The sequence below is a fragment of the Pungitius pungitius genome, chromosome 2 (assembly GCF_949316345.1).
Source record: "Pungitius pungitius chromosome 2, fPunPun2.1, whole genome shotgun sequence".
In the NCBI taxonomy this organism is placed as follows: Eukaryota; Metazoa; Chordata; class Actinopteri; order Perciformes; family Gasterosteidae; genus Pungitius; species Pungitius pungitius.
The window spans coordinates 30,348,905-30,372,370 of record NC_084901.1 but is presented as its reverse complement, the minus strand read 5'-3'; the positions used below and the strand labels follow the sequence as shown (position 1 = coordinate 30,372,370).

The 23,466-nt window shown below is 41.8% G+C and overlaps 5 protein-coding genes and 1 long non-coding RNA gene across 8 annotated transcripts; 4 read left to right on the top strand and 2 right to left on the bottom strand.

The window, feature by feature from the left end:
- Positions 1 to 1,102: 1,102 nt before the first annotated feature.
- On the bottom strand, positions 1,103 to 4,748 carry eif4ebp3l (eukaryotic translation initiation factor 4E binding protein 3, like). Its single transcript, XM_037459762.2, has 3 exons — positions 4,322 to 4,748; positions 2,308 to 2,484; positions 1,103 to 1,641 (listed from the first exon to the last, which is right to left on the bottom strand). The coding sequence occupies exons 1-3, from the start codon at positions 4,452 to 4,454 to the stop codon at positions 1,613 to 1,615; spliced, it is 339 nt and encodes a 112-aa protein (XP_037315659.1). The 5' UTR covers positions 4,455 to 4,748; the 3' UTR covers positions 1,103 to 1,612.
- Positions 2,416 to 4,507, top strand: LOC119210110 (uncharacterized). Its single transcript, XR_005119623.2, has 2 exons — positions 2,416 to 2,521; positions 3,541 to 4,507. It is a non-coding gene; the product is annotated as an uncharacterized LOC119210110 (long non-coding RNA).
- Positions 4,749 to 5,998: 1,250 nt separating the features above from the next.
- On the top strand, positions 5,999 to 13,508 carry acsl4a (acyl-CoA synthetase long chain family member 4a). Of its 2 annotated transcripts, none has more exons than XM_037459754.2 (15): positions 5,999 to 6,140; positions 7,572 to 8,051; positions 8,145 to 8,322; positions 8,763 to 8,872; positions 9,146 to 9,284; positions 9,390 to 9,540; positions 9,657 to 9,780; positions 9,931 to 10,002; positions 10,117 to 10,256; positions 10,361 to 10,533; positions 10,627 to 10,701; positions 10,795 to 10,983; positions 11,167 to 11,281; positions 11,906 to 12,063; positions 12,258 to 13,508. In XM_037459754.2, exons 2-15 carry the CDS (start codon positions 7,695 to 7,697, stop codon positions 12,413 to 12,415), a joined length of 2,139 nt encoding a protein of 712 aa, XP_037315651.1. In that variant the 5' UTR covers positions 5,999 to 6,140; positions 7,572 to 7,694; the 3' UTR covers positions 12,416 to 13,508. The 2 variants fall into 2 exon arrangements, with proteins under 2 accessions (XP_037315651.1, XP_037315652.1); XM_037459755.2 differs by lacking the exon at positions 5,999 to 6,140 and adding an exon at positions 7,174 to 7,310.
- Positions 13,509 to 13,532: 24 nt separating this feature from the next.
- Positions 13,533 to 14,930, bottom strand: nxt2 (nuclear transport factor 2-like export factor 2). The gene is made up of 4 exons (XM_037459761.2): positions 14,755 to 14,930; positions 14,398 to 14,484; positions 13,950 to 14,094; positions 13,533 to 13,776 (listed from the first exon to the last, which is right to left on the bottom strand). The coding sequence occupies exons 1-4, from the start codon at positions 14,899 to 14,901 to the stop codon at positions 13,592 to 13,594; spliced, it is 564 nt and encodes a 187-aa protein (XP_037315658.2). The 5' UTR covers positions 14,902 to 14,930; the 3' UTR covers positions 13,533 to 13,591.
- Positions 14,931 to 15,126: 196 nt separating this feature from the next.
- Positions 15,127 to 17,947, top strand: psmd10 (proteasome 26S subunit, non-ATPase 10). The gene is made up of 5 exons (XM_037459759.2): positions 15,127 to 15,395; positions 15,490 to 15,588; positions 15,955 to 16,101; positions 16,954 to 17,120; positions 17,429 to 17,947. Exons 1-5 carry the CDS (start codon positions 15,282 to 15,284, stop codon positions 17,580 to 17,582), a joined length of 681 nt encoding a protein of 226 aa, XP_037315656.1. The 5' UTR covers positions 15,127 to 15,281; the 3' UTR covers positions 17,583 to 17,947.
- A 377-nt stretch (positions 17,948 to 18,324) lies between these two features.
- Positions 18,325 to 23,112, top strand: xiap (X-linked inhibitor of apoptosis). 2 transcript variants are annotated; one of them, XM_037459758.2, is made up of 8 exons: positions 18,325 to 18,472; positions 19,713 to 20,001; positions 20,099 to 20,666; positions 20,783 to 20,882; positions 20,972 to 21,050; positions 21,783 to 21,822; positions 21,943 to 22,101; positions 22,220 to 23,112. In XM_037459758.2, exons 2-8 carry the CDS (start codon positions 19,762 to 19,764, stop codon positions 22,411 to 22,413), a joined length of 1,380 nt encoding a protein of 459 aa, XP_037315655.2. In that variant the 5' UTR covers positions 18,325 to 18,472; positions 19,713 to 19,761; the 3' UTR covers positions 22,414 to 23,112. The 2 variants fall into 2 exon arrangements, with proteins under 2 accessions (XP_037315655.2, XP_037315654.2); XM_037459757.2 differs by having other exon boundaries at positions 18,325 to 18,477.
- Positions 23,113 to 23,466: the final 354 nt, after the last annotated feature.

The window sequence follows — 23,466 nt, the reverse complement described above, 5'->3', positions numbered from 1 at the left end:
TGTGGTAGAAATCAATCAATTATTTTAACACACCTGGGGCATAGCAATCCTCCTGATTATTTTCTTCTCAACACCAGAGCTGTGTTTGGACTGGACATTTAAGCTGCTCCCGGAACAGGACATGGGATGATTGACATCTGGTTTAGCGGTAAATGTGGATAAAGTAACATTATACCTACGCCTCAGTGTACACAAAAACATCCAATCCAACAATCCCTCTAAACTCTGTCAAAGAATCATGTGGTCTTTTTTCTTGTGTGCCCAGAACAAACAGACAAAAACTGAACATGCAGCTTAATCAGCACTTTTGAACAAAAGCAAGCTCTTATCATTCTGCACTACCGAGCAGGTGCAATATTTACTGTAGGGCGTGGTAACATTATGGCACAAAGTCAACTACAAAACGGGCCAGATACAGAGCACATGCTCAGAGTCACAGATGAGGTCATGCAAACTTGCACAAGTAGTCTGACGCAATGCTATGCGCTTGTCGGTCACACCTGCCAGGCCGTGGGACAAGACCACCTGAGCAGACTGACCCACACAGAGGGACCTCCTAGATATTGACTAAATAAACAATTTACGTCACTTCACAGCATGGCCTTAGAGCTGGAGCGGACCTCATGCCTACCAACCAGACCCGTTCAGTCAGCCTCCCTAACCTACGAATCAGTGGCCGGAACAAACGGGCATACCCAGCCTCGACCTTGTGCACACTGAGGCCTTCAGGCTTCCAAGGATTTCGCTTTCATAGACTGGCGTGTTTTAGTGGTCAAGCGTTGGATGTTTAACGATTACAATGTGTCTGACAGGTCAACATTGCTTCTTGGGCAACCCAACAGTGTTTAACTTGAAGTTGACCCAAAGCTTAAATGATCCAACAGGGCCACATCTGTGTGCCGCAGTGAGGGGGGTTCCCATCAGCGGTGCAGATTCCATACACAAGACAGTTGCAACCAATTAAATACACAGGTTTCTGTGCGCAAATGTTTCCATTACATTAATACTTTAGTTCAAAAGAATAGCAATGTGCTAAACATGGTTAAAAATAGAATGAGGTAGATAACAGAACAAGAAAAAAAAAAACTACAAAATCCATTGCTGGCAGTCTGAATAGCCTTTATTTGAAATGATTCACATTTCAGGTCTCCCTCCATACAAAACAGAAGAGGCTGATTTCCAGAAGGCCCTGACGCCCTGTTTTCTGGGGGGGGAGGGGGGGGGGGATATACAAACGAAAAACTGATGCCTGCATTGAAAAACTCTACATTCGTAATGTATTCATCCCGTATTCCCCAACTTAAAAAATAGGCTACATTGTACAATGTTATTTACAAAAGATTTTAAAAAAGCGAAATCAAAATCGATTATTCTCAATCCTGCTGCAGTGTGTAAGCCACTGCCCTTTAAACACCATTTCTTCTGCTTAACACTTTTAGGATCAAAAACACCCTAGTTTTATAACTTTTCCATTAATTTTTTGGCTCCTCACAAAAGCTTTTATTTACAAAAGAGGAAAAAAAAAAAAGCTTCATAGGTAATATGCATTACAGTCATGAATGACCTTGGAGGTTTTTAAATGATAATTCTCCACAGGAGGTAATACTGGAGCTCAGATGTCCATCTCAAACTGGTTGTCATCTGTTGAAAGGGAGAGAAGAAACGGTTAAGATTAAAACATGGGAGGGGCTTGACAATCAGCTGGTAGATTTATGTTTGCTGTGAGAGCCCAACGGACTAAAGAGAAGATCACAAAGTACAGACGTTATCAATGTGTACAGGATAGGCAAGAAAAAAAAAAAAACATCGGACTTTGAGTGTAGCTCGCAAATCCAGACTGCACAAAAGGTCCTGTGTGTTTAGCAACCCAAAGGAGCCAGAAGAGTGACATAAATCCTTTAGGTGTTTGCTTTGACAGCAGCGATGTAGTTTAATTAAAAAATATATAAGGGCTTCTATTCCCATTAAGTTTCGTTACCTCTAACTAACTTTAAGAAGCGGAATAGTCAGTAAAACCGCAGTAGAAAAATAAAAATCCCTCTATTCTCAAAACTAAAAAAAACTCATTATCTTAACAAAAAAAAAAAACATGTCAAAATTAAATTGATAATTGCATAACTAGTCACTAACCTAGTTTATGAGCTATGTAGATAATTGGGTTATTTTGATTTCATTGAACCACAAAAAGCAGGAAAATTGTATTGCGATATGCATTGTCACATAAACCTTGAAGTGTGCATTCGTCATTAAACACTAACACGGATAAAAGCTCAGCAAAAAGGAATAACTAGACCGTTAGATATTTACCTGGTACATCCTTCTCCTCTTCTTCAGCCTCCTCCTTCAGATCCTGCAGTTTCCCCATAGGGTGTGTAGCAGGAACCGTCACTCCAGGGATCTGCGGCAGGCAGCAAGGAGGGGTCCGGGCCAATGGGGAGTTTCGACAATCCAACAGAAACTTCCTATCATAAATGATTCGGGTACCTGAGACACAGACAGACAACCCGGTGGTCAACAAACAGTGAAATAAATCCATTCCAAAAATTCCAAGAATTTGCTCACAAATGTTTGATCTACGCTCGCATGGACCTGATTTTGACATTGATTTGCCTTCATAGGATTCTTTGACGACAAACCGATTGAAAGCTGGCGCATCCCAAAATAACCTAGGTTATCTTTGACAATAATAACCTAGGTTATTTTGGGAGCATTTTTGCATGTGTGCAATGTGCACATTGGGGAAGTTGAGTATCAATTTCCTCTACCAGAGGGAATTTGTGTGGGAAAAGGAGAGCTATATTCGTGTGCGAGGGGGAGGGCTCAAGGCCGACACTGCCAGGAGTTCTTGGAAATCACAGAACTAAATGTTCTCTCATTGAAGCAGGAGGTCGTTGGATTAGAGCAACATGTTGTCATTTTCCTTGGCAACATCTTTGACAATAAAACAAAAATAAGTGTTTGTGATGATTTCTACCGCTTGCGCAATCTAAAACAGCCGTCCCAATCTAATGTCTGTCATCGTCATGACTTTGAGAAACTCAAAGCAAAAACAGCATCATAAATAGCGTGTTGTGATGAGTTTGACCGGGACACTACTTTAGTCAGGGAGTGAACTGCTGCCTCTTTATCGGAGTTTGAACCTGCTCAACCTCACCAGGAGGAAAAACATGTTATGCAATAACGGTCGAGCAAGCCGCCCTGGACAAAGGGAGGCAAAGCAGAGGGTGGGGGTAGAAGATGGGGCGAGGAAAGAGGGTGGGAATGCAAGCCATAGTGCTTGAGATACATTGCAAGGCAGCCCGATGTGTGGGCGGAGTGGTCCTGTTAAAAAAAAAAAATTAAAAAAGGGGGGGTGTTGGCGTTCCAGCAACATATGGCGTGACCCCAGCAGAGTGAAGTGTTGCACATCGAGGTGGAAAACAAGTCTTTCTGCTATTTAGCAGGGTCATCAGTTTTCGGTGTATACTAACAAAATGTATGTCCCTCGGTTCCTCCATGCATTAAACATTTCCATTCCCTCCTTCCTCTTCACTTGTACAGAATGTTCTCGACAGTTCTTGTAATGCAAAGCAGCGCGGATAGGACGGCCTCCAACTCCTCCACCAAGGCGGAGACAAACCACGCCACCCTTTTTGGCATACACCCTCTTTAAATCACACGTCACTTGTTAAATCGTGTCTTGTGTCCACAGCCACAACAAAAGACAATGTCCACCACAAATGTTACTTTATCATGTTTATGGCAATAAACATGCATCTTTTGTGTAAGCCAAAGTTAATATAGTTTAGCTTTCAGCAATTGAAGTATGTACAAATGTATTTGTCACTAGTCAAATTGATCGCTATCTAAAAATGGGTTTTTGTAAAAATCGAGAATATACTACTTGTGTATTGTGTTCTTTTATGTAAAAGCACACAGTGCTTCCGTTGTTGTGTCCACGGCGCTCAAAATCGCAGCAAACTTGCTGTGCTGACAACACGAGGGCTGCAGCCAACTGTCACTGTGCACAATGTGAACAACAAGACACTTCTACAACTTGACTGCACGGCACCCTTCAGATCGTTAACGCTTGTGTAGTTATTTGATAGTTTGGGCCGGTAGTGTTTAAACCCACACCCTTCATCGCCTTCCTCAAGCGTGTTTGTGTTGCATTGTTTGCAGCTTCTCGCGAGACTGAGCACATAGTTTGCTTTTATGCGTTTTGACAGATACAAAAACCGCGGAGTTAAAGCTGCTTCGACGATTCTCCGTGGCGTTGACGCATTTCAAGAATTAAAAAAAAAAAAGTTGCTTTAAATAGGAGACGTCGCGCGGTTCTTACCTCCGGGCGTGGTGGAGAAGAGGGTCCCCCCGGGTGTCTGGCTGTAACAGTCGGGCAGCTGGGACCAGTCTTTCAGGGTGAGCACCCTGGTGGGGATGGGGCAGCTTTTAGCTTCATTAGTGCCAGTCGACATGCTCAGCTTCTGCAGGCGGGAGTGGAACTAAGTGGGTTTTTTTTTTGTTTAAAGTCCTCGAACTCGCTATTTAAGGCTCGCTCACAGGCCTGCACAAAGACAAACGACTTGAGAGTCGTAGCGCGTCTGTGCAGCGAGCGCGTGGACGGAGTGAACTTAATGCGATTGTAATCTGCAAACGGAGAACTCGAACAAGCTATAGCCCGGTGGTGTCCGTCGCTACAAGCTGCTTCTAAACGCTACCATGTGCTGTCTTTGTACCACACACAGCTGCAGCGGCCACTCGTGATGTTTTTGTGCAATACGCTATGAGACACGTGGGGCGACGGTTATGTGGTGCGGTTGTTTTCATGTAAAAGACAGCGGTGGGCGGTGTTAACAAAATATCCCAAGGAACAAAACGTTTTTTGATCATTTAATTTAAACTGCATTCAATCAGTATTTACATATACTCGTTTACACTATAGCATAAAATAAACAGTTTAAACGTGAAGATGTCATGTTTGCACCTGTGTCATAACTTAACAAACTGATATCCTTCAGGAAAACGTCTCCTAAGCCCTTTATGGTGGCTGTAATAAATGGCAACACAAAGTTGCCCTTTAGATGAATTGGGTGAAATGAATGTACAATGTCGGTACAATTATCGTTTATTATTATTTACAGTGGGTTCAACATGAGCATCAGAAAAATTACTGTACGTGGTTGTCTGGTTCACAAATCGAGCGCTCCCTCACGTCATCCGTGATACTCACTCGAGCACACTGCCCCCTACAGGCTTTCTATGCGTGGTGCAGACAGCACGTTTCTCACGAAGGCATTCCGGTTTTCTATAGAAATGTACTCTCATTAACCAACCACTTGAGGGCGACAATGAACACACTTGGGCAACAGTTCTTATGCTTACACTAAAAGACAGTGAGATATGTATAGTAATTCATATTTAAAATGTATACATCTCCTTGCTTCCACTGGTTAGCCTCGTTTTAACGTCACATTACAGTGACGTGTGGGTAATTTCTTTTATTTTAATTTTATTTGTACAAATCAAAATAAACAATAAACAAATTTAGAAATAATTAATATCCCTGTGCTGGAAGAATCAACAAGCGAATGGGATTATTTGAAGCTTCCACCTATATACTATTAAAATATTTTACAAAATTACAAACATAAAACGAAACATGCATATGATAGACAACAAAAGAAAAGAAAGAAAGAAAAATAAAGTAAATGTGTTGCGTAAAAGTAAGCATTTTTCTATTTAAGTGGGAAAAATTATTCTGTAATTTGGCAAAAAGAGAATTGATCTCTGCTTTCCCTTCATTTTTTCAGAAACGGCTCCTAAAGGCCTCACAATGTCTCCCAGAGAGTCCTCAAACACTCGGCGGTGTAGCAGTGGTGACAGCCCTAAAACGCTGGAGTAAACTGGAGCGCGCCTCAAAGTGCGTCAGTCCGTGCAGGGGTGCACTGACATTGGGCCTTTACCTCATGCGAAATATTTCCCCCTGCTGATGCGGGACGTACACAGAAAAAAAACGACTGCAAACCTACCTCAGCCTCCCATTGGTCCAGAAAAATGGAATCAGATGACGTAGTAGTTCCGGTTTCCAGTTCCCTCATTAAAGGTAACTCTCGGTCATTTGTGAAACGACACACGACTGACCCGGTTTTCCTCCGCTGAAGGTAAGAATGCCTCGAGCCTGCCCGATAAGCAGGGTGCCCCTCCCGCCGGTCTATAATCCCATTCCTGCCTCCATACGTCGCGGTGTTGGGGTTGATTTTTTGTCGGAGGTGTTGCATTGCTTAAGCTAACATCCGCAGTGGCTAACGCAGACGCTAATCAATATGCGGCTGCATTGTCATCATTTGTTTCCGCCGTGGCGCCCCTCAGCCCATTGTGACATGTTAGCCGCCGAATAGCGCGTGTGTAAGGAGGGATGGGAAAACGCGCTCTCCGCTTCACGCGTGGTGCGTGTGATTGAGGAAATAATGCTACGTTTTTTCCATATGGGATTGTATTACGTTAAACTACACACCATCGTCACAGTTGCGTCCTTTCCCGCTGAAAAAGTTAATTAATATGGGTTATATTATATTTGTACTAATACATTAATAATTAACATTAGTGTAACTTGCTCGGCATTTTGTCTCGAGTCAAGTGTAACACGCGTGTTGTATGTCACGCCATGGATAATCACTAAAGAATGCGATTTGTATGAATACCTTTTATTCATATTTACAAATAAAGGCGTGTCTGTCGATCCGGTTCTGTGTTAGTAAACTGAAATCCACCAATGCAGAAAAAGGCCTCAAAACGTCCTGTCATTGACACAAACGGTCTTTATTTATCCATCTCTTTTTTTTTTTTTTTAAAGATATACATACTTTCAGTGACGTAAATGGAAGCAATGATTCACAACAATTTGTAAAGTGAGGCTTAGGGAGTTTTGGTTAGATGCGTCACTGATTTCCCCAGGTTTACAACTTGTGCAATACTCCACTCCTTGTACTGTAAAGTTGCCTCCTCTTCCGGTCCAGCTGGTTCTGTTGCTGTATTGGTTATTTATTCAGGTGTTGAAGACTCAGTAGAAGTGCAATACATCCTTTTTTTCCCCCTCCTCAATCTGCTCCATGTCTTGGTGCTATTATTAGCGAGCTGAGCTTGACCTATAGTGGCTTTTCTCTGACCGCGGAGTGGGGTGAGCTTCAGGACTGCTGTCATTGGTCGTGTGCCGCTCGTGCCCTTGGGTATGACCTGTGGGGGGTGGTGAGGCGGACACTTTGGATCCTATGGGATGGAACTTGCATAGATAAAACGCGCACTCCTAAGAGGTGTAATTGAGGACGAACGCGGTGAGTCTCTTGAGTACCGAGTCCAGTTTGTAGCGTACAGGTTGTGGCTGACCTTTTTGATGCACAAACCAGTTTTGTAAGGGTTCTGTTTCTTTGTGCGTGCAGCCAAACAGGCTTACCTTGTACAACTTATTTCCTCTTTGAGACCATTGTAGGCACACAACTATTTTGGTTATCATTGTTTAATAATTTGACTGCTAAAACTCCTTGACAAATGATGCCTTTACCTTTTTTTTGTTTTTTTTCCCTGATTTTTTTTAGGTGTAACATTTAAGGGCAGTGGACCAAATATTTCCATCTCGCAGTTCGAGGATTTTAAAAATTGGGTTACTTTTCTGGGACCAGCGCACTATAGAAAACTAGACTAAACAACCAGAGAGAAGAATGGGTCTCCAACCAGACTCTCCCCTCCAAGCTGTCCTCCTGCTTCCGATCCACCTTCTCGTGTGGCTGTACTCCGTCCTGTCCTTCCTTCCCTGGTACCTCATGACTGGAGCCGGGGAGAGGAAAGCGCTGTCCAAGCGGATGAAGGCCCGCTCCACTTCAGGCTGCGCGGAGGGGCCCTACCGCTCAGTGGACCACTTTGATTCCTTAGCCAGGGAAGACTTCCCGGGCAAGGACACGCTGGATAAGCTGTTCAAGCATGCTGTGCAGCGCTTCGGATCGGCAAACTGTCTCGGCACCCGAGAAGTGCTGTGTGAAGAAAATGAGATTCAACCCACTGGAAAAGTATTTAAAAAGGTAAGGATTCCCGTTATTCTCATTATGTTTTGCGAGTGATTCTTGTGAAGGAGGAAGACGTGTGACGTTGAAACTTGTCCCTTCTCCCGTCAGCTGATCCTGGGCGACTATAGATGGCTCTCCTACAATGAAGTGGACCGTATCGTGGATCATTTTGGCAGTGGACTGGCAGCTTTGGGACAGCAGCCCAAAAGCAACATTGCAATCTTTTGTGAGACCAGAGCGGAGTGGATGATCACAGCCCAGACGTGCTTCAGGCACAACTTCCCATGTAAGAACATCCCATCTTGTGCAGCAGCGACAGTCAACTGACACGTAGAGGGGAAAAAACATTTGTTTAAGTAAACCCAAACAATTGATATTGAAATATTTTCTAAGGAATTAGTTACCAACCCCTCATGTGTGTGAACTGAGGGTCTGAGGGCATTTTCCAGATAAATATATAGTCATTATGGATTTACTGTGTTTATCTGTCTGTCCACACTAAAAAAGGCTAATATTAACATCATTTTGTGAAAACTAATGTGAAAATTGTTTACCTTTTGATTTTAATTCATCTTTACCTTTGTTCTGGACTTTGGAATTATAGCGCAATATATTTCTTGAATGTAGATATACAATTGCTGTTTAAAAATATATATATATATATATATATAATTTTTTTTTTTTATAGTACTACATACTTGTATACACTGACTTTTTTGTATTCAGTGGTGACATTCTACGCTACTCTGGGAGAGGACGCAATTGCATTTGGACTGAACGAGGCTGGAGTGACGCATCTAGTCACCAGCGTGGATCTGCTGGAGACAAAACTGAAAGTGAGTGGATCCTTTTTAAAGTAGTAGCTCTAACGGTCCACTGGTTTCAATTTCTCTCTAAAGACAGATCATATTCATTATGCACATAGTGCTTGTCAAGCCACTTCTAGTCTGTTCTATATGATTCCTACCTTTTTGTTTACATTTATCTTTTTCTTTATTTTTTCAACTTGCTATACATTCTAAAGATTAAGTCAGCAAAGATAAACGAAATAAACTGGTCTGGTCAGGCGTGCCGTCCTAAAGACAGCTTTGTCTCCTCTTTTTGCCTAGAATGTGCTTTCACAGATCCCAAAACTGAAGCATGTGATCTATGTGGACCAAAAGAAGCTGAACACAACATGCTACCCAGCGGGACTGTCCACCCACAGCATGCAGGACGTGCAAGAGCTGGGCGCGCTGCCCGAGAACAGTGCGTATTTGTCTGATTTTTAGATGTGTTGCTATTTCAAAATTGCTTTTGTTTTTGCTCCTGAGGATTGTTGATCCGTGACGTGTGTTTGTTGTTGTCCCGCAGTGGGGAGGGCGATTGTGAAGCCCCAGCCTTCCGACCTGGCTGTGGTGATGTACACCAGCGGCTCAACCGGCGCACCGAAAGGAGTCATGATCATCCACAGCAACCTGATAGCGGGAATGACGGGCCAGTGTGAACGCATCCCTGGACTTGGGTGAGCCGATATTAGTCCGTAGACATGCCATTTTTGAATGCTGGTACAATGCCGTAATGCACAGGATCCCATTCGGTAGCTAACCTTCACCTTCCCCACCCCATGTGTTGTGGCAGGCCTAATGATACTTACATAGCCTATCTGCCCCTGGCTCATGTTCTGGAAATGACAGCTGAAATCTCCAGCGTCACATATGGCTGTCGGATCGGCTACTCGTCCCCTCAAACGCTAACGGACCAGGTAAAACCACGGCAGCCACTTCTATTTGTCCTGCTGCAGTGCTTTATCACACCTATGTGTGGTTACTAATGCATTGTTGCCATGCCCTTACTCATTGTGGTTGTAAATGCCTGCTGTTTTTTTATTGTGGTTATCTTCTGTTCCCTTTAGTCCTCTAAGATTAAGAGAGGAAGTAAAGGAGACAGCTCTGTGCTCAAACCCACCTTGATGGCAGCTGTGCCAGTAAGGAATTCCTGTCCATCCCTCACTGCCCTGTTGCCCTCCTCCGTTTTTACAAACTTTTCCTTTACCTACTTCTCCTCAAATTCACATATTTATTTTCCTTTTCCTTAAAAGGAAATCATGGACCGCATCAACAAGAATGTGATGAGCAAAGTCCAGGAAATGAGTATCATCCAGAAGACGCTGTTTACGCTGGGCTACAAATATAAACTAGAGCAGATCAGGAGGGGCTATGACGCACCACTCTGCAATGCGTAAGCAAACCACCTGTGACTTTTTTTCTTTTTTTTTTTCTTTCTTTTGAAATTGTTGTTGTGGTCCAGTTTAAATCAACCACCGGGCTCTCTGACTTTCGCAGCCTGTTGTTTGGAAAAGTGAAGAAACTCCTTGGGGGACGTGTGAGGATGATGATGTCTGGAGGAGCCCCCCTGTCCTCGGCCACGCAGAGGTTCATGAATGTATGCTTCTGTTGCCCAGTGGGTCAGGGTTATGGCCTCACAGAAACCTGTGGAGCCGGAACCATCACAGAGGGTAAGATGAGATGGAAGACTTCACATTAAGGAGACCTCGCCAAAAAAAAAAAAAAAAAAAAGAATTCAACGTCCAATGTGTCCTTTTATTCAGTTGCGGACATCAGCACTGGTCGGGTTGGAGCTCCTCTGATTTGCTGCGAGATCCGGCTCAGGGACTGGGCTGAAGGTAGGGGTGAAATACCTGTTTGCATAGGCCGCACTTCAGCGCAAAATGAGTATTTTTGTAATTGATTGTTACTTAATAATTTTCCAATCATAGGCGGCTACACCAGCAGAGACGAGCCAAACCCAAGAGGGGAAATCCTGATTGGCGGCCCCAACGTTACCATGGGTTACTACCGGCAGGAGAGTGACAACGAGGACTTTTTTGTGGATGAAAAGGGTCAGAGGTGGTTCTGCACAGGCGACGTGGGCGAGGTTTACGCAGACGGATGTCTCCAGATAGTGGGTGTGTATGTTTATTCCCTCACTTATTACTCAGTGCTGTGGCTGTCATCTGACGGCGCCTGTGAAAGGCGCGCCATGCACACTTAATTTTATAGCACTGCTACGCAGACTTTGTGGTTGCAATATCAAACAGGAAGCGTGTGATGGTCACTCCATTTAATTTGTTTTTCCTTTTCCAAATTAGATCGCAAGAAAGACTTGGTTAAGCTGCAGGCAGGGGAGTACGTGTCTCTTGGTAAAGTAGAGTGCGCTCTGAAAAACTGCTCTATCATAGACAACATCTGCGCTTATGCAAACAGGTGAGTGCGTTGCCCTAATTAATTTAGGAATAAAGTAAACCAGGGGTGTGAATAGCGTGTATTTAATGCTATTACAATGCCGTTTTAATTCTCAAAATACCCTCTACAGATGACTTCTCAAATGATTTTCAGACATCCCACCTATGTGTGTTAAATGTCATGTCAGCTGTAGCCACCTTTCTGCTCCAAACCACCACGCTACAGGGTGGATGGTTATAGAGCCGGATCAATCTGCTCTCATTTCTCTGAGGTGGAAAGACCACATTTCAGAACTTAAAACATAGTGTTGTATGTATTATTAATGTTGTATGTATCGTTATTAAATCTAGTTAGAAATGTCAGCTTTTATTAGCATTCATGCAGTTTTTTTTTTTATTAAACCACTTCAGCTAAATCTAGAACTTGAGTGATACTTTAACTTGAATCCCCACATACAATCAGATTAAAGCATTAACATGCTTCATTTTTTCCTCTTACATCAATTCCTTTCCAACTAGTTCAAGCTTCTTCCTCTCCTACTTCAATATGACGTCAATTATTTATTTCGACACTCATTTGTGGGATCGAGCAAGGATGCATCTTTATCCGTAGCCTTGAACTTGTTTATATTTTATATCTTTTCAGTGACCAGAACTATGTGATCAGCTTCGTGGTTCCCAACCAGAAAACGATGACGGAACTGGCCAAACAAAGAGGCATAGTGGGAGCATGGGAAGAGATCTGCACGCACCCGGACATGGAGAGGGAGGTCCTGAAGGAGATCAAGGCGGTTGCTGCTAACAGTAAGACGTGACTGTGTATAATATTGTGACATAGCTGTAGTGTTTGTTTAACTTTTATGCATTCTTCTCAATCCTCATCTGAAATTTGCTGTTTTATGCTAAAAAAAATTGTAGAAGAGATTTTTAATTCTACTATTGTGTGATAAATGAGTGAGTTTAAGTGATCTCGTCCTCTCCGCTTTTCTTCCATATAGTTAAACTCCAGCGATTTGAGATTCCAGTGAAGGTGCACCTGAGTCCAGAGCCGTGGACCCCTGAGACGGGTCTCGTCACAGATGCGTTCAAGCTGAAGAGGATAGAGCTGAAGAACCACTATCTCCACCACATAGAGAGAATGTATGGGGGCAAATAACTGCTCACTCTCACTCCAAGCGTCTCCATTGTAACCATAACCACTGTAAATACTCCTCCCAGTGGTACCCTTATGGATCTGTATGCTGTTTGTGTCACACCAAATGAAAATGTCTTGAACAGAGAAGCTGTAAATATTTGTAGTTGTGATCCATGTGACCTGCTTTATATTTATTTGTGTAAGAGCTTACACTGTCAACGAAATGCACTCGAGTAACAACTGTAGAAAAAAGGCCCAAGACGGTTTACGGCACATGACTGGCACCCACTTAAGTCTTCTGGCCGCATGGTTTGTAGCTGATTAAAAAAGTACCACTGTGGCCCGTATGTTGCAAAGCTTTGTTATTTCATTTGTAATTATCAGGGAGGCTTGTATTTTGTAAACTAGAAGTACTAATGTTGTGCCTTCACTCTGTGTAGTCAAGCAGACGTGGCACTCAGTTAGAAAGAAAATAGTTCACGCTTTTTATTGTGTAAACAAAATGCTTTGCTGCCATGTTTTACTTGAAGAATATACTCACCCAGAGATTAACTGAAACATTGTGTAGATCATACATACTGATTATGTCAGCTATATCATACTTTCTTACATATTTTATTTATACTTTTGCTATTGTGTGAATTTATTTGGTAAGACCAAAATGTATGAACTTAAATGACTCAGGAAAATAAGCAAATGTTTTAATATATAAAGGATAATTGTCAATTGGTGGGTTACTTGTACAGAAAGCCCTCTTGTCAAGGTTCTGGTGGGCAGTATATTTATTTGAGTTCAAGCATGTTTTGCAATAACAAAGTTAAGATGCGTATTTGCATTAGCTATTCATAACTGGTTATGATACTATGTATTTCGCTTCTGTTCCTGGGTTAATGTTCATTTTGGTGTACGGTTTATTTGAAGTCTAGTTGGATCCTTTTAATGAAGGTGTATTTTTCCAAATGTCGTGTTGATGGTGTTTCATCAAACCTTAAAGCACACATTCACATTCGTTTTACATTTGGTTGCTTGGTGATTCTATTTTTTATTTATTACCTCATTATAAGCATATTGTCCTGTTCAACATTTCAAGAATAAACACTTTTTTTGAATCGTGTGGTGTAGTATTTTCTTAGAAAAACTAATAAAAGTGGAGTTTGATCACTGTTGAGTGTTCATACATTTTAGATCAGGACAGCCTCAGCTATTCCAATCTTGAAAGCGAAAACAGTCACTTGCAATCTTCCAAACAGGCTGGTCATTGTTGGGTGTAGCCTGCGCTGTTAAAAGAAAGTTCTGGTTGAAGAAACGCTGTTTGTTTCCTTCGAACTTCACCGTCCCACCAGTCACCACAAGCAGTGTGGTCTGACCTTGTGTAGCTTGCTCTGTGAATGAAGAAGAAGAAAAAAAAAAAAGAGTTGATTGATGCTGGATTAGTGAAACTTCTCAAGCAGAACATCCGGTTATTAAAAGAACTCAACTTGCATCATGGACAGTTCTCCATTCTTATTTGAGAGTCCACCACAGCACTTGAATATATTAAGATCGATCCACTGACCATGAACTGGCTGGCAATCCAGGGTTTGAACTTGGAACTCGCTCGAAGGCAAAGACTCAAAGAACTCGCTGAGGGCATCCTGTCCTGACACCGCGTTCCCATTCCACACCAAGGTCGACTTGTCCAGGTAGAGTCGGGTCAAGTTCTGGGACAAACATAATCGTTAGGACAACGATAACACTGACCACACTATTCTGCTCTACAGCTTGATCGATACTGGACTTGTGAGGGCGATGCAGGCATTTAAAAATAATCAGATGATACAATCTGTTAAAGTCAATTTGACACGGCTCACTGTTAGTTATCTCAAACATGTCTGTAACGGTTTGGGATTTCATTGTTTTATTTTCTGTGCCATTGTGCGCACACAAAAAATTATTCACAATAACTGGAACAACGCCACAGTTTAATTTTCCAATCGAGAGGACCGAATAAAAACACCACTCACCCTCCTTTTCTTATCCATGCAGTCGTAGTATATGTTGACAAATTCTTCTGAATATCTGCATGACTGATCCACGTGGGTCCTGAAATCCTATAGTGGAAAACAAAGTGGTCACGATACATCAAAGCAAATACAGCTTGTGAAAACCGTTTCCAGGCCAGCTCAACGTGGAAGGTAACTTAACGTGGAAAATTCCGAGAAAACGTAAACGTTAGACGTTAGCTAGCTAGCTAGCTAGCTACGTACTACACCTTTTGCTAGCTACGTACTACACCTTTTGCTAGCTAGCTAGCTAGCTAGCTAGCAAAACAACACGATAGCATGATGTTTTCAGCGGAACTGTGTAGCATTTAAACTCACCAGCGTATTCGCCATAAAATCCCAAATTTCAATCGGACCAATGCTGAATATATATTGACAGCGGGAATAATTTTGCAACAACAATTTGGTATTCCCTTCCTCTTGTTCATGCAGCACATTTAGCAAACAAAAGCGGCCATTTTGCATCACGTATTACTTCCTCCGGGCACCAACTATACCTACCAAAATTATGTGTTCACGTTCGTCCAAAATTAAACCATGCCGATGATAGGATAGTTCCAAGCGTATTAATCAAATGTCCATGTTTTTAAGGGGACTCAAACTGAATAATAACTGAATGAATGATATTATATTACATGCCTGGGTTATTTAGTCTCACTGTAAGGTGATGCCACTGGTTGCGTTTTAATTTGAAGGGAAGAATAATCCATGCGGAAGTAGAGCTCACAATTTCCTGAGTCATTGCTCCCCTTCCTTGCAACGATAAAACGAAACAACTCTTGAGCATCTCCACTCGATTAATAATAACTATTGTAACTTTCCTGGACATTAAAGCATATTTAGTAATGGAGGGTTCTGTATCAAATGTGGAGGTCTGTAATTTGGCGTACACTGGACAGTTTGAGAAATTAAAAGAGTGCATTCTGTTAGATAAATCGCTTGCCTGCAAAATAGACCAGGTAAGACTGCATTTGTTTGAATATTGACAGGTTCAAAGTGAAGTTTTTGCACGTTTTCACCATCGTTTTTACACATAACTTCCCGTAACTCCAGGACCGTAGGACCGCCCTGCACTGGGCTTGTTCTGCTGGACACACCGACATTGTGGAGTTTCTGCTTTATCTTGGCGTTGACGTGAATCTGCAAGATGACGTAAGAACAATGGTTTAATGCACTTTTTTTGTCTTGTCAAGTTGGTGGAGGTGACCCTACAATATGATGTAGTCCGAGTATTTCAGCAACCATCCATGCAAACAATACCCATCCATATAACCATAAAAAAAGAGTTATATTTATAATATTTGTATTTTAAGTATTGAACGTGTTCTGTATCTCTATGGACCATCTGTATGGACATTGTATTCACTGTATTTAGGGTTATTTAGGTGGTACAACAAATACGAATGCAATAATTAAAATCACCTAGAATGTTAACAGGTGCAATATGGACTAATCTTAAAATAATCCAATTTGCTTTCTTTTGTGACTTCACGATGATTGTGATGTTGTACTTCCTAGGCTTTGTGGACCCCTCTTCACATTGCAGCATCTGCTGGCAGAGAAGACATTGTGCAATCTCTTATATCCAAAGGAGCTCAGCTGAACTCCGTCAATCAAAACGGATGCACCCCTCTGCACTACGCCGCCTCGAAAGACCGATATGAGGTAAGACACACAGGATTTTAGAATTTAATCTAAATGGTGTTTAGTCTTAGATTTGTATTATGTTTGCTTCATGTCTTTAAAGTAGCATACATGAAATTCAATTGATTTAATATTTTAGAAATATCATCTACATTTCTGCGGATGCCTTTTGCTTTTCTTTTATTTATGATCATGATGATGTCAAACATTAGGCATAAGAAAGCCACAAATAAAGTTAACAACCGTATTTTTGATGAAGACATTTGTCCCTGACCATGTATTAGCGAGGTGTGCATGAAACAAATGAATGAATGAATAATTATGGTTATTATCTTATCCAAATGCTAAACAAGTAAGCTTTCAATCTATGTTGATGTTTAACCATGTATTTATTCCTCCACAACTACTACACACAGTAAGATACCATTTTTATCCAACCTGTCAGATTTATCCTTTGCTGTTAAGTGTTAAAGGGCCAACTTATACAAATCGTAACGTAAATTAATTTCATTCATATAAACGGCTAGATATATTAATACAGTTATTATATAGTAAATTGTGTACAATTAGTATGGAATTGGAAAACAGAAAATACTTTGCTTTACATCTGTCATCCCCAGAGAGGCCGACGTAATGCAAAAAGTTCCATAACACCTGACACCTAAATTGTCATAGTACTTATTTGAGGAAGTTACGTTACGTTCTTTATTAGTACTTTCCCTCATCAATCGTGGTATGCCACAACCAACAGGAACCAAAACAACAGGAACTCATACTAGGCGTTTTACGTAAATGGAAAGTCGCTGATTAGAAAATAGATTATGTGTCGATGGCATGCAAGTAACATGGCTTTTACTCCCTACCCCCTTAAAGATCGCCCTGCACCTGTTGGAAAAAGGAGCAGACCCCAACGTCAAAGACAAGTATGAGTCCACGCCCCTTCACAGAGCATCTTCCAAGGGAAACCTCCGCCTCATCCAACTGCTTCTTAAACAGAGTGCCTCGACCAACATCCAGGACTCGCAGGGCAACACACCTCTGTATGTGTGAATAAGTATTAATCCATTTCAACATTATGGCCACTGGCACAGATCTACAGCCACGGTGGAATTCTGTTAGACTGAAGTGAACAACATGCAACCCCTTAAAGGGTCAGTCAAGCTAAATTGAAAAACCTTTCCGAACTTTTCAGAAAGTTTAATTTGCCTAAAATGTGAGGTATTGTTGACAGAGTATTTTGGCCTCTACCCTAATGAAAAGGAGGTGAATCTAGTGTGTGATGCTTACGACATACAATAAATATAACTAATTTTGTATTTACAAATCTATCTGTATTTTCTTGTACCAGTCACCTGGCGTGCGATGAGGATCGCGTGGAGGCAGCCAAGGTGCTGGTGGAACACGGGGCCAGCATCTACATTGAAAACAAGGAGGAGAAGACCCCCCTTCAGCTAACCAAGGGCGGTCTGAGCAACGTACTCAGACGGATTGTTGAGGGATGATTTGTTTTTTACCATCCTGGGCACAAGCTCCAGCGCGGGTCCCCGCCATTGCAAGTTCCATCATGAGAGAGTTGTCATCCCAGTCAGTCCTCCCTGAGCGGCCTTGTGTGACCCCTTCCCACGTGTAACAAGTGGAAGATGAGATAGGGTCAGGGGGAAAAGTTGGAATGTACCTGTGTCGTTATCAGCTCCTCAGATGGGGGTTGTGAAACTCCTCAGACTTTAGACTTCTCCTGAAAAATCACTATTTGGGACACTTAGTCTAATCTGTTCAACAGTGCAGCCTAATTTCTCATAATCTCTCACTTTTTACGTTGTGAATTGTTGCAAAAATGCCCAAATAAAATCCACTAATCAGCCAGGATAATTAGTGCCTCTGACTCATTTCACTGACTCATTTCACTTTTTTGGGAGACTTCATTATATGATATGCCTCAGTTTCACCAAGTCTTCTTTAGCTTTACAATTAAAGTAATGTGTATCTTTTAGTGTTTAATATATTGCTATTGAAACATGCTCACTTTAAACAGTGGTAGAACAAATACAAATAGGAAAACCACAATGTTATGCTGTAACACTTAAAACACTTCTATCGAAATTATCTCAGCTGAATATTATTTTATGTTATTGGCCTAAATTGTTACTTAAGCAGAACTTTTTGAGTTTCGTGGAAGTTTTTATCAGATCTCGTAGGTATCTGCCTCTCACTCATCTGCCCACAGGTTGTGTCACGTTGGTGGTCAGCTGGGCTGCGCAGAAATGGTGCGCAGACACTCCGCTTATTTCACTTCCTTGAAGCGAGGTCATATAAAACCGTTTTCTTCAATCGTTGCGTTCTCCCGTAGGTTCGCAACAAAGACTGGCTGGATTTAAAGACTGAAGACTCAGCTGTAAGGTAAATTTGTAATGTTATGACATAATAGCTTATCGAGTAACTTTTGGACCTTACGTCGTTTAAAATAGCCAAGCTAACGTAGTTAGCTAGAATTTGTAGCTAACATTGGCTACATTCGGTCAACCCCGTAACGTTATATTATAGCCGTGTACCAAACGAAGGTTGAATTTCAAGAACGCCGGTCAAAGTCCATACAGTCAATCGCCACTCCCTAACGATTACCCTGCGTTTAGCTCGTTATTGTTGTGCTTTAGTCTCACCACTGAGCTGACGTTTGTGTATTTACTGAGGCGTCAGCTGTCAGATGCAATCCGCAGTTCGGTGTGAACCCGCCACAGAGTGCGGCACTGCTGCATTGTTGTTCTTTAACGCACAGCTGCGAGGCCTTTCTGGAACGTCAACCATTAATGCAAGTGGACATTGTAGCTAGGTCTATGTAAGTTAGCTATTCTGTTTCCGTCTGCGTTTGTTAACGCTGATAACATGTTGAAAGATCATACAAAGATCATACACTGCCCAACCCATGAAAGCTAATATACATTGCTGTAACTTACGGCACATCAATAGTTGCTACGTTAGTACTGATAGTGTGGTCACAAGTCAATGGAGGTTTTTGTTTGTCAGCTGACGTTCGAAAAAACTGATGAGGAAACAAAATGCACATTTTACATTACTGGGCTTGTTACATTAGGAACCCATGATAGGGTGGAGTTGGGTGGAGTCTGCTTATTAAAGAAATATGTACCTTTTAGGGTGTGGTATGCGTGCCATGATTCTTTGCAACCTTTTTTTGCTATTTCACACCTCTGTACAGACGTTCCTTTTATTTGTATTTCCTGCTTACAGACTGTCCTATATCATAGTAAGAGTGGGGTTATTTTTGTTTTTCCAACGTTGGTTATATTGGATGTTGGGCTGTAAAAGAATACCCCTTTTTACCGAGTATTGCAGTGTACTTTGCAAACTGAAGTCTTTGGTGTACATCCCTCATATGGATTATACGATGCCTCCATGTGATTTCAGATCACTTAAAGCCTAAATGTGCCAACCGGCTTTCTTCTGCGAGACGGAAATCTATTTCTACCTCAAAATTGTCTGACTTTTATGTGGACAACTTTTTAACTTTGTGGATTTAACGAATGTATGTAATGTGTGCTGTTGGCTGTGGACGTGCTTTACCTCAAAATATGTATACTCATAATCCATTTTGTCTCTTTTTTTTTTTTTTTCAACAGTCATTCTCTCCATCCAGTTCCACCAAGCAGTGTCCTGTCTGCTTCCACCATGTGTTCTCTCAGAGAAGACAACCAGTTGGAGTCAGATCACATGGCTGATTTTTCCGATATAAACAGTCGCCTGGACTCATTCCGTGGCTCTAGTCTGGCCCAGCAAATACCAGCTGAAAGGTTGGCCCGGGCCGGCTTCTACTTTACTGGCTGTGCCGATCGTGTCCGCTGTTTCAGCTGCGGGAAGACTGTGGAAAACTGGTGCAGGGGGGACACACCGGTGGAGAGACATAAAGAGGTACTTATGTCATAATTCATGAAAATCAGAGATCAACTTTTCTAATTGTTTTCAGCCCCTTGTAAGTTGTTAAATTAAACTTTCCCCATTATTACAGGTTTCCCCGTCATGCATATTTCTCAGCTTCACCCAACGCACCAATTTCAACCTAAGTTGTGAAAACAGACTGACTAATGGTTTTTCATACAACGAAGAAGCAGAAGACATGGAATATCGTTTGAGGAGAGGAGAGGTGGTGGATGAGTCCACCTACCCAATGGCCCCTCATATGAGGAGTGAGGAGGCCCGGCTTCATACCCTGTCTACGTGGCCCTCTAGTGCTCCTGTGAGACCCCGAGATCTGGCCCAAGCCGGCCTCTATTACCTCGGCCAGGGGGACAAGGTGCAGTGCTTCTGTTGTGGAGGCATGATGGCTGGCTGGGAAGTGGGGGACACCGCTTGGGAAGAGCATAACAAACATTTTCCCAACTGCTTCTTCATCCTCGGTCACGATGTGGGCAACATCCCACTGCAGGGGGTGGCAGTGGAGGAGGAGAGCGGCGGCAGACAACATGCAAGCGCTCGTGTCCTAATGGGGAGTTTTGAGGAGAGGCTTGGGAGCTTTGCAGGCATCTCTCATTCGATTGACCACGAGAGGCTTGCCAGAGCTGGCTTCTACAGCTCAGGTACAGCTCAGACGCCTTGGGGGGGGACTCTTCGTGATTGCATGTTTACGGGTATTTGGTCATAGCTATGAGTGCAAGTAAGATGGAATTGTGTGTGTGTGTGTGTGTCCTTGCAGGCACTGGAGACAAGGTGTTATGTTTCCGGTGCGGTGGGGGCCTGAAAGGTTGGCAGCCTGAAGAAGACCCTTGGGAAGAACATGCCAAACACTACCCTGGGTGAGAACCACTATGATTGTTGCCTTTCTCATCATAAAAAATACACTTTCCAAAATGTTTTGTCATTTGATTTTTTTTTTTTTAAACAGATGCAGCTTCCTGATAACAGAAAAAGGACAAGCATATGTCAACAGTATCCAGCTACAAGACCCACGACGTAACAGAGCTGTAAGCATTCAGTGCTTTTACATGCATTTAAGGAACTGACTTGAGGTTGATTTGATTTTATAATGCAAACAAAAAACTGGTTATCCTTAATCGGGATCAGGGCTTAGTCACCCGGTGAAACCCCTAAATTCCAATGATATGCTTTTCACGGATGCCGAGTGTTGCACATACGCGGGACACGGCTAAACAATTGCTGGGACAGCGGTGCTTTAGAATAAAAGGAAATATTAGTACTCAGAATGGTGATATTTTGTTTTAGTTTTGAATTATTTTTTTTCCCGTGCCATGGCTCAGCAAAGAGACCTAATCTTGTCCTAAAAATCTCTCAATGGCCTCAGCTGACCTTTTTGAATGCATTTCAACAAATGTCTTTAAGAGTCTTTGCTGCCAGTATGGACAATCAATAAGTCCAGTAACTATGAGCGTTTAGATGTTAGATGGTTTTAAGACACACTTGTTAACCTATCCAGTGACTGCAGGCATTCAGGGATTTTATTATGGCATTAAACAAATGGAAAAAAAAACTTGTGCTTACATAATTAAATCATAATACTTAGTACTATAATGTTTGTTTTTCTTTTAACGAGTATACAAGATTTTTACTTGAGTTATTAAAGACAATCAGCATGAATACATTAAATGTCATTTAGCTGACGCTTTTATCCAAAGCGACTTGCAATAAGTGCATTTCAACCATTGGGATACAAACTTATCTTTTTTTTCTTTCTTCAGGCTTCAACTAATCAGAATGGATTTTATGGACATGGGAATGGTAAACATTAACTTTATATTTACATGTCTCCCCATTGTGGTGTTCGAGTAACCGTAAAATAACAACGTGACACGTTAAATTAAGTAGCAGTGTACGATGATGTTTCCTCTTTGTGTTCAGAGGTGCTGGAGTCCGCCATGGCTCAGAAGGCCGTTGGGATGGGTCTGGAGCCCAGTGTGGTGGAAAAGACTATCTTGGATAAAATCAGCAACACAGGCTCCGACTACTCAACCCTGGAAGCACTTGTGGAGGATAGTCTTAACAACTCACAGAAGCAAGGTACTGTACCTGCTACATGCCTTACCAGCTTCATGGTGTTGTTGACTACTTAAAAACTAATCCTAAGTAGCATTAAAGGCATTTTGATTGATCTTTTTTTCCATTTTCTTGCTTCTAGATGAGGACCCGCTGGAGAAACTGCGGGAGCTGCAGAGAGAGAAACTGTGCAAAATATGTATGGACAGAGATATTGGAATCGTCTTCATCCCATGCGGACATCTGGTCACCTGTACAAAGTGTTCAGAGTCATTCACCAAGTGTCCGATCTGCTGTGGAGCCATAACACAGAAGATCCAGACCTACGTTGCCTAACTGCATCTCAGACATTTGCAAAACATCAACGCTGCTTTCTCACTGACTTTATAATATTGTATTTTAATACAAAATGTAGATAGCCTGTGAATTATGTTTGTGTATATAGATATACATATATATATATATATATGAGAGAGAGTGAGATAATGTAGTTTGTATGTGAATGAGTAATCATCACTATGTTTTCACAACCATTCAGGTGGTAAATAGCTGATAATATACGATGGGAGGACTGGTAAATGGCTGGTATTGATTTTGTAGGTGAAACTTTCATTTCACATTTGAAATAATTACCGTGTTGCCAAAAGTGCCTTTCTCTAGGTTCATGTACTTGTGTCACATTTTCTTTGTTTGATTATGTACACGTGGCAATTGATCTTGATATTGGATAGGATAACTGCTGATTTCACACACTCATGCCTGACTCATCTATTTAGTATGCGGTACCTAGGCCCTCATCCTTGTCTTTCTGTGCTTCATATTGCAATGTGTAAAAGTAGATCATTAACTCATTCCAAATTCTTTAGAACGGACTTAATCAACACTACACAAGACTTACACTCATTCAATCTGCAATGAATCAGTGATGTTTGAAATTATTTTACCATTCCATCATCTGTTGTGTCGTAAAGAGTGAATAAATTGTAATATTTTTGGACTGGGATAATGTTTTTCCTTGATCAATACTATACTTAAAAATCAAACTACAACTAGTTTGATTTGGTAGCAATAGCAGATCAACCGTATTTCTTACTCCCCCATGGGTTTGTTTCCCTTTGCTAAACTGGTAGGCTACATTTTAGTAAGCTCTGTTTTACAGACTACATTTTATCAGCTTAAAACACTCCTCTACCGTGTACTCTGGGAACGGCCATATATAACGTTAGGTGAATCCTCTGCATTGAACGCTAGATAGATATGGTCTAAGGGGGGAAATCCCTGTATCACAAAGAGGCATGCATTCAAAGTGGCAGATAAAATACTCTTAAAATGTCCCCGTGAGGATTGACATATTCAATGACATTGATTATTTTGTTTGCAAAATAGTTC